The sequence below is a fragment of the Chiloscyllium plagiosum genome, chromosome 45 (genome assembly GCF_004010195.1).
Source record: "Chiloscyllium plagiosum isolate BGI_BamShark_2017 chromosome 45, ASM401019v2, whole genome shotgun sequence".
NCBI lineage: Eukaryota > Metazoa > Chordata > Chondrichthyes > Orectolobiformes > Hemiscylliidae > Chiloscyllium > Chiloscyllium plagiosum.
Genome location: NC_057754.1, coordinates 2596991 through 2607051, shown reverse-complemented (window position 1 = coordinate 2607051; position 10061 = coordinate 2596991). Strand labels below are relative to the sequence as shown.

The following is a 10061-nucleotide window of genomic DNA, read 5'->3' as shown; positions in this document are numbered from 1 at the left end:
GCGTCTGGTGGTGAGGGAGCGGTGGTGAAGGAGGCCCAGGACCTCCATGTCCTCGGCAGAGTGGGAGGGGGAGTTGAAATGTTGGGCCATAGGGTGGTGTGGTTGATTGGTGCGGGTGTCCCAGAGATGTTCCCTAAAGCGCTCTGCTAGGAGGCGTCCAGTCTCCCCAACATAGAGGAGACCGCATCGGGATCAACGGATACAATAAATGATATTGGTGGATGTGCAGGTAAAACATTGATGGATGTGGAAGGCTCCTTTAGGGCCTTGGATAGAGGTGAGGGGAGAGGTGTGGAATGGAGAAACTCAGGTCTAGCAGCATCTGTGGAAACTCCAGACCTACCAAATTTCGCCAACATTCTCAGCATTTGGCTTTCAATCAAGACAACAAGCCTAGTGGCGTCATCAACCCTGGAGACATCATGGTATATTCCCTGTGCATCCTTTCACAAAAGCCCACCTCAACACTCCAGCTGGGACGAGATCACTGCTCTCGAGAGACTTAGCCAACAGCTTCCTTCCTTCGGTACTCCTAACCCAGTCTAGCTGTTTTGTTAATCCTCCTTGATTTATGGCTTATGCATCAACACTTTGAACTAGGTACCCATATTAGCTCAACCTCTCTGCCCTGTCCTTTCCTCAGAGTCTGGCAAAAATTACAAGACATAGGAGTGGAAGGAAGGCCATTCGGCCCATCAAGTCTACTCCGCCATTCAATCATGGCTGATGGGCATTTCAACAGCACTTACCACACTCTCCCCGTAGCCCTTAATCCCTTTAATAAAAATTATAGCGCCATACAACAAGGAAACAAGTCCATGTCAACCATAATGCCAAAGAAAACTAGTCCCACCTGCCTGCGCTTGGTCCATCTCCCTCCAAACATTTCTTAAATTTCCTTATCCAACATTTTTTAAACATGGCAGTTGGACCCACATTCACCACTTTCTCTGGAAGTTCCTTCAAGTCTAAACCCAATTCTCTGTGACTGAATGCACTGCCACAGCAATGTGCCAATGATAACCGAGGAAATGACATGCCTAGTCACCAACTGCACAACTTTGTAGCTGGCTCTCCGCAGTTAGGTTGCAATAGCCCACCAGGGCCAGAGATTGCTACAGCTGTTACATTCTCACCTCCATCTCTGCAGCACGCAGCTGCCCAAAGAACACCTTCCGCATGAACTTGCCGATGAGGAAGACCAAGACAAACGCCTGAATGTACAGCACCTGGTCAGGAAAATAAAGAGAGAGTAAGCAGCAGGTGAGACACGTTTGGGTAAAACTGCTGGCAAAACCAATCTGCAACTGAATGACGGGGGACGCCCCAGCAGCTAAGTGACCAAATATCAGATCAATCGGCATTTTTTTCAGCTTGTTTCATCTGGGTTAGGAAGTTTGCAACTCAGGCCAGCAACCCTGGCTCAGCAGCAGGGGGAGTGCTGCTACAAAACAGCCATCACGTGCCAAATGAGACAATAAGTGGAGGCTCATACAAGTGGACAGACTAGTGATTGGTGTGTGTGCGCCTTTCACCCCATGCCATGAGCCAACACTGAAACCAGGTATTTGCGGGAATAATTTCCAAAAAGAAAAGCACTAACAGCATGTGGATTACTTATCTTCCTTTGGGCAGCTTCGCAATCAATCATTGATGATATCTTTGATGAGGGCGACAGTGTTTACTCTTCCAAAAGGGAGATGTTGGTTGCAAGAGTCCCCTCCCCACCCCCCACCCGCCCCCGTCTCAAGATATTGTGGATTTGATTATCCTAAAGTATGAAAAGACAATGAGTGCAACAGACCACGTGTGCTGTATTTGCACACCAGCTCCTGGGAGAGATTTTTTTTAATACTTGCACATCTCAACATTAGATAACTGTTTAGCAGAAGAGCTCCAATTTTATTGGAAGTCAGACACCTCGGTTTTCAGAACAATCCCCACTCCAAGGGTGAAAGGAACAGTTGTACCACAGCAAGTTTTGCAGCTCCTTCCTGGTTAACTCGCAAATTTGCAAATTCTTAAAATTCCTGCCAGTGCCCTCATATCATCTGAACTTCAAACGCCCAGCACCCATGATCACATATCCAGGGCCCCTGGCTCCTCTTCACTTTGTAGCACCTAACAAATTCAGATACCACCACGATGTCACCCAAATATTCAGTGTCACAATGATGGTTGTGTGAGGAACCCAGCATTTCGGTCCCCAATCCCCATGAGCCACGACTTGATTGAAGAGAAATTCCTGGATTTAACTCCAGAAGCTGTTTGGGCGCTTCCTTCCTGGGCACAGAGAAAGGATAACGTTGCTTGCCTTTTCTACCCACCCGATTCTAGCACCCAGTCATTGACCTGTCGGGAATAAGCTTTCTACTTTTAGCCCCCATCTGCCTCACAGCATAAGGGACCTGGGTTCAATTCCACCCTCGGGCGGCACCATATGGAGTTTGCACATCTCCCTCATGTCTGTGTGGGTTTCCTCTCGGTGCTCCAGTTTCCTCCCACAGTGCCAAAATTAGGTGGATTGGGAAATGCAGGATGAAAGGACAAGGGGGTGGGATACTCTTTGGAGGGTCGGTATGGACTCAGTGGGCCAAATGGCCCGCTCCCACACTGTAGAGATTTTGTGAATCTAAATGAAATGCACAGAGCATAAGTGAAGATTAAACTGGCTTCTGAGACAACTGGGGCATTTGATGAGGGAACATAAATGCAGCGATACCAGGGGGAGGAAATCAGAAGGGAATCCAAATGTCTAATTGCAGCCTTAGTTGATGCACTGCACCATTAGTTAATTCTAGCTGTTTGGAGGATATGGTTTCCGAAAGATGGAACTAGGGAGCTTATAAAGCTTCTCATCAATCCCCCCCCCCAGGTGGACGTGATGCTCAACAGTTTTTCTCTCACGTAAACCAGCAGTGCTCATTCACAGAGGCAGAAACAGCAGAAGAGAAACTAGAACAGCTTCTGAGGAAGGGTCACTCGATCTGAAACCTTAACTCTGATTTCTCTTCACAGATGCTGCCAGACCTGCTGAGCCTTTCCAGCAATTCCTGTTTTTGAAACGGGAACTGACTTCGAGTTGCAAACAAGCCAGGCCAGGACTCCCAATGCAATAGGACAATATTCAGATGATTTGTCTCCTCAGTGGCCTTCCTCTGCCCTCCCAAACAAAGATAATAAAGATGCCACGGCAAGTCATCACCAAAATGTCTCCTTCAGCCAAAACAGACCACTGGGCATTTATGCAAAAAAAAAGGGTGGCCATGTTAGATTAGATTACTTACAGTGTGGAAACAGGCCCTTCGGCCCAACAAGTCCACACCGACCCGCCGAAGCGCAACCCACCCATACCCCTACATTTACCCCTTTAACCTAACACTACAGGCAATTTAGCATGGCCAATTCACCTGACCCTGCACATCTTTGGATTGTGGGAGGAAACCGGAGCACCCGGAGGAAACCCACGCAGACACGGGGAGAACGTGCAAATTCCACACAGTCAGTCGTCTGAGTCGGGAATTGAACCCGGGTCTCTGGCGCTGTGAGGCAGCAGTGCTAACCACTGTGCCACCGTGCCGCCCACTAATTTATATTGCTATAAATTAACACAGTGACAGAAACAGAAAATTTACTGAAAGTCACATCTTAAACCTGCACAACTTTCAGGCTTGGGTTGATAAGTTTAAGTACATTTATGCCACATACCAGGTAATGACCACTTCCAACCAACCATTCTTTCACAGGATGTGGACAGCCCTAGTTGAGTCAGCATTTATCACCAATCCCTAATTGCCCCAGGAAAAAAATAAAAAGGTGGCGAGCTGCCTTCCTGAACTGCTGCAGTCCCATAGGGGGTGTAGAGACACCCACAATACAATTAGGGCATGTATTCCAGGACTGGGACCCAGTGACAGCAAACAAACAGTGCTATAGTTTTAGGATGAAGAATGGCTGGAAGTGGCATTCCTGTGAATCTGATGTCAGTTTCCTTCATGTTGTATCAGAGTTTAGAAGATGCTTTCTAAGCAGTCAGCGTATGTTCCCTCCAAGATATTGTCTTGTGCTGGGTACAGCTCCAGAACTACAGCAAGGAAACTGACGAGGGCACAGGAGGTTGCACAAACCTGCAATCCACTGCAAAGTGCCACTCGGATTAGTCTCAATCTGAACAGAAACCAGTCATTTTACAAGATCAGCTGTAATAAAAATTCAACACCCTCTCATTTGAAGTACGTGAGGGTTCAGAGGTTCTCATTCGGGACCGAGACTCTCAGCAATACGTAATGCTGTGCTCTTGGGGCCTGAAGGTCAGCTGAGGTTTGCCCCAGGTTTCCTCTTCCTCATAGTGGCAGCAAGAGGAAAGAGCAACTGGAACTGCGTTGGAACAGACGCACTCTCGAGTCTGATCGGCCATTTAACAATTCGGGCCAGAACTCCCACGTTGACAGCCTTGGTGTGACATGATTTGACCACGAAGTGTAAATGCCAAGGCAGACTGGTTGGGCTGGGGGACTGGTGTCAATGGCACATATTCTATATCTCTTGGCAGCCTATTCCCAGATGTGTAATCTGCCCCATGCCACCCCAAGTCATTAAACAACTGTCCTCTGGTAAAAAGCAAACCAACAATAATGAGCGGGGTGGGGGCGGGGGGGCACTTGGTCACAAAGATAACAATGACTGACAAGCCTGTCGGGATCGACAAATCTTGCGGTCGCTTGGCAAAGGTACCACGGAACAATGAAGGAGCTTTGCAAACTAGTGCCTTTTGGGACAGTGGCAGTTTGTGTCACATGGGTGAATCTCCAAGTGACTAACATTCTAGCACTCAAGTACAAGGTTAAAATACTAAATAGAAAATTACCTCAAAACAACCAGTCAACTTAAGGCCCACATGTATCTCAAAATGAGTAATTGGGCTCTTTCCATATGGCAAAATAAAACAAAGAACTAGAGATCTGAAACAAAAAAAAAAGAAATTGCTGGTGAAACTCAGCAGTGAAAGTGTGTCACCAGACTTGAAATGTTAATTCTGCTTTCTCTCCTACTGGGTTTCACCAATTTCTATCTTTCCATACAGTACACCAGGCTACTGGAACCACATGGCTGTGTGGCACACCAAAGCACTTGCCAAAACAAACAACAACCCCACAAAAACATCACAAACTCAAAACAAGGCCAGAAAGCCAGACCAAAGTAGGAAACTCAAAAAATTAGGAATTGTTGGCTAGGAGCAACAGATCATGCTCATGAGTGATCATGAGTGATATTTCTGTCCTGAAAATTCAAAATCGATAGGCCTACCAAGTTAGCTTACCCTTGACAAAAACTGCTTTGCTCCATTTTCCAAGCCACAAAAATCAAGAGACCCACAAATGAAAAGCACACCGAACTCACTAAAATTAGTCATGCAAGCTCTTGAAGTTAAACATTAATAAATCAACTACAGAAACAGTACAGAAAGGCACATCAACGTCACCTATTAATGTAGCAAAAAGCAGTCCAACAATTGGTAACACAGGTAACATTAAACATTTTCCTTCTTCCAGGTTATTAATTTACTCCTCCTGTGACTTCTGAGTGAGCTCCTGCAAATGGATCTTACCTAGGACTCCAGAAAGGTGGCACCTTACCCAATTCCCAGCCAATCCCACTCTTCCCCCAACAGTGCTGCAGTAGCACGTTCACACCAAAGTTCAATAATGCACCCTCCTGCGACTTGACCAGTAAAATCGTGCCATCACACCTAGTGGCCAGCACAAAGGGAAACATTGCATTGTTGGAAGGTGCTTTCAGTTCAAACATTGAATGGAGAATCCACTAGTCCTTAGTGCCCATTATTTCGAAGAAAAACCAGGTGAGCATTTTCATCTTTCGACCCAAATCACTGGTCACTATTCTGCCACATTTCTGACAACATCAGCCACTCTTAAAAGTTTTTAAGGGATATGATTGATGCTAGTTCAGCCTAGCATTTATCCAGCATTCCTATTTTGCCCTGAAGAAGTCGGTGATGAGCTGCTGCAATTCGTGCACTTTAGGGACAATTGCCACACTGTCTGGGAGTTCCAGAATTTTGTTACACCACTGGATGTAAAGGCATCTTGTTAAAACAAGTCTTGGCTGTTTCTTAATCTTTATCAACTGGTCTAATCGTTTTCCATCTGTGCAGCAATCCAAAACGTACTCAAAAGATGGAGGGACTAACAGTTTGCCCCAGCCACACCGCTTCCAAACTTACCGCCATACTTGGGCTGGATTTAGTCAGATACACCACAGTAGGGTAAAACTGCCGCTTCAGGTAATAGGCATGGGTGACCACAGTTGTGGTGAGCACCAGGCTGGCTGCGGTGGCCAACGTCGATCGGACCATCGCGTCCCTCCCCGCGGGAAACAGCTTGCTGGAGATTAACCGGGAACCTGAGTCCCGGAACTGGGCCCTGGCAAAATGTTTTCTTTTCTTAAAAAAAAGTCAGTCCTTCACCACCCCTCCTAAAGGGGAGGTGTGTTGCTCCGAATGAGGACCACTTGGTGATCTGCTGGCACTCCTCAGCTAGACTTTGGGGATCCCACAGCTGCTTAAATAGAAAGAGAAACACAGATGATCACAATCTCCATAATATTCTGAATCCATAGCACGATGCAAATTCACAGCAGGTCAGACTGTGAGATAGGGCATGATGGAGTTAACTGAGCTGAAGGGAAACATTTTTAACAGCTGAAGAGTAGTAAGGAGAAGATTTAAAGTTTGTTTCATGTATTTGTGGGATGTGGATATCATTGACTAGGTTAGCAGCCATTGACTCATTCAGGAATAGTCAACCAAATTGCTGTCAGACTGGTGTTAGATGTAGACCAGATAAATCAGGACAATAGATTTCTTTCTCTAACAAACCAGATGGTTTTTAAAACAATGATAGTGATCGCATGGTCATATTTGGCCAACTCTAAACACCAATTTAAAAAAAATTGAACTTAAAATGTCACCATATGCCATGGAAAAATGTAACCCCTTGTTCCCAAAGCCTTACCTTTGTACTTCTGGATTACTAATACAGTCACATTATCACTACCCCAAAATCTCTCCTCAAAGCGAAACACGGAATATGTCAAACCATCAAAAGTCAGAGGAGAGATATTTAAACAGCTGGAAGTTTTAGAGGGGCGGGGTTATTTAGATAGGCGGATGGGTTTTAGAGGAGTGGGGGAAACTTTTTTTAAAACAGGATGGGAAGGATTTAGAAGAGGAGCTGGGAAGACATCCAAATCAAGTAGTTGAGGGAGGGAAAGGGAGCAGAAAAGCTGGGAAGATATCTTAAACAGATGAAGGGGACTAAGGAATCAGCTGCGGGGGGGGTTGGGGTGGACACTAACCCACCCCCCTGTTCAGGGGCAGCCAAGCCTTGAACCCACAGACGCCACTTGCGAGGGTTCGGCCGGACTGGCGTTGGATGCCTCCCCACCCACCAGTGGCCGCAGGGGAGACCGAGGGCAAGGCAGAGGGTCACCTCACACCCAAGGGCCGGCACTCACCGACCACCGGACACCCTCCCGCCGCTCCGATTGCGATGAGATGTCTTCAGACAACTCACTTCCGGTCGGGGGGGTGGGGGGAGGGAAGGCGTCCGCCCTCTTTTACCGTCCCCTACTTCCGTTCTCACGGTGCCCGTGCTTTTACCGTCCCCCCCCAACCCCAACGCGCGCGACAAGCCGAATCCTCTCACCGCCCCCCCGATGATGCTGACGCTACCGCTCACGACGGCTCCGAATGCTCAACCCTCTCACTCGATCCCCAATCCCTCCAGTCGGCGACTTATTTTTTTTTTCGTTCCTGTTTGTCCGCTGGCGTAGAAATCCCCCTCACTCCTCCCACCCAGAATAGATCAAGGATACCGAGTCCGTGGCCGCTTCCCATTGGTCGGCCCGCCGACGAATGAACGCGCGGCAGCTCCGCGAGGCCGTCGTCCAATCGGAACAGCCAGACGATCGCCTCCCCGCTCACCAATCAGGAGCCACGACCTCCCCTTCCACGCTGTTAGACCAATGGGATACCGCGTCGTGTGACCGGGGCGTGGGCACGTGACTCCACGCACCGTTTTTTTTAAAAAAACATTTTTAATTTTTAGGAAACAGAAGTTATGATGTGACGGAATGGAGGAATCTTCGGATGGTTGAGATTTTCATTTTTCTTTCCTCTTGGGATGTTCATGTTGTTGTTGTTGTGGAAGCAGCGGGAGCCATGCCGGTGGTGCGGGGCGAGCTATTGGTTGTCATAGTCACCGTGAGGCGGGGCGGGCCGCTGGTTGCCGTGGTCACCGTGCAGCAGGGAGGGGCGGGGCGCCGGTTGCCATGGTCACCGTGCGTCAGGGCGGGGCGGGCCGGTGGTTGCCATGGTTACCGTGCGGCAGGGGCGGGCAGCGGACCGGCGTTTGCCGGGACGAAGGGGGCGTGGCGCTCAGGTCGGAGGGCGACCATTGGTCGCGACGCGCTGACCTCAGCACGGCGGCAACCTATGAAAAGCCGGTTGGCGGGCTGGGCGCCGGCTCAGGTGCGGCACGTGCCTCAGTCCAGGTGCGAGTAGCACGACGGCAATAATGGCCGCCGTATTGGGCTGAGGCGCTGAAGGGATTAAGTGTTGGGTGTTGGGTGTTGAAAGGGGTTGGGTTGAGTTGAGGCTGGGTATGTTGGGGGTTAGAAACCTGAGGAGGAAGGCTGGACATGAGGGTCTGGTGGTGGGGAGATTGGCCAAGTTGGGAGTAGCTAAGGGAAGGCATTTGGCTGCTGGGCTGAAGGCTTCAAATAACAGAATGGGGGTGTGAGTGATAAGTTGTGTATGGTGTGGTGAGGTGTGTTGTGGAAGAAGGCTGAGCAGGAAGTTTAGTGAGGTAGGCTATTGAGGTGCTGAGTGGACACAATGTGGGTCTTGGAGAGAATTTGCACAATTGGGTTGCGCCTGCAAATAAAAAGTTGGGGGGTTGGTGTCTGTTAGTTAGATCTTCAGTTCAATGTGGTCAGTTGACTCAATATCCTGTTCTGTTCTTCTACTCTTTGATCCTAAGTGCTATAACTCCTTGAAAGCATTGGGTCTTAAATCACTTGCTGTGGTTGATAGTATCACTATTTCACCCTTTTCTGGGTGAAGATGTTTCTTATCTCAATGGCACACCCAACCTGTGTACTTACACTAGCCATGTGGTTCTGAGATCCTTGTTCCTTGAGAACATCCTTCAAGACAGGCAGAGAGTAAAAAGAAGGGCCTTGGTGTTTGGAAGGGAGAGAGATTGAAGGTAAAGCTGTGGGGTTGTAGAGTGAATGAATAATTATGTTAAGAGCTAAGGGGGAAGAATAAAAAGGAAGGGATGGATTGTAGGACAAGTTGAAGGGGGAGGCACAGGAAATTATTGGGAGGATGGTGGAATGAATGAGTGATAGAACATGAGGATTGAGGGGAAAGGACATTAAGATGGAACAGACTTGGGCTGAAGGGAAGGATGTGGGAGTGTGTTAGGAAAGACATGCAAATGTGTGGGGATGAAATAGGAAGAACATGATGGGTTGGGGAGGTAGAGGGTATGAAGAGGAACTGCTGGGAAGAAATGAGGTGACTTTTTCTGGGACTCTTTCTGTGAAAGAGTTTAAAATGTATGAGGTGAAACCTATATAATCTGGAGGCTGAAGTTGCTGAGGTTATGGAAGGAGGGGTGGATGTGGTGGGCAGGGGGAGGATTGTGATTCTCCTCTGGTATGTCTATATGAACTAGTAATCTGGAGACCCCAGGCTAATATTCCAAAATTGGGATTAAATATCACCATAGCAGCTTGCAGTGGTCCAAGAAAGTAGTTCACTGCCTGTCTCGGAGTAATAAATGCTCAGGCAGTGATGTCTTTATCCATGAATAAATACAAGAAAACTAGTGTATTTTCAATTTGGTATAAAATTTGAATTGTATGCTACCTAAAGGGGGAAAATGAGCAGTTTAATTAAAATATGTAATTCTTGAAGTACATAATTCTGAATCCACAGTTTGAGGTATTCATGATTTATTTGACCAATTTGT

General features: G+C 47.7%; 2 protein-coding genes across 10 annotated transcripts in view; one reads left to right on the top strand and one right to left on the bottom strand.

Annotated features, from left to right (window-relative positions):
- The window catches only part of syvn1 (synovial apoptosis inhibitor 1, synoviolin), a 39007-nt gene extending 31125 nt beyond the window's left edge, over positions 1-7882 (bottom strand). Inside the window, exons 1-3 of one of the 5 annotated variants that reach the window (XM_043682604.1) lie at positions 7728-7882; positions 6245-6578; positions 1137-1229 (exon numbers count right to left, since the gene is read on the bottom strand). In XM_043682604.1, the coding sequence (XP_043538539.1) occupies positions 1137-1229; positions 6245-6376 (225 nt within the window). In that variant the 5' untranslated portion in view covers positions 6377-6578; positions 7728-7882. Of the gene's footprint in view, positions 1-1136; positions 1230-6244; positions 6579-7034; positions 7616-7727 lie in introns of those variants that run through there. The other 4 variants (XM_043682606.1, XM_043682607.1, XM_043682608.1 and 1 more) reach the window with 4 other exon arrangements.
- The window catches only part of LOC122543815 (speedy protein 1-A-like), a 29125-nt gene continuing 24857 nt past the window's right edge, over positions 5794-10061 (top strand). For 2 of the 5 annotated variants that reach the window (XM_043682617.1, XM_043682610.1), the window contains exon 1: positions 8469-8574. The gene's annotated coding sequence lies outside the window, so the exon portion shown is untranslated. Of the gene's footprint in view, positions 5861-8092; positions 8174-8468; positions 8575-10061 lie in introns of those variants that run through there. The other 3 variants (XM_043682612.1, XM_043682615.1, XM_043682616.1) reach the window with 3 other exon arrangements.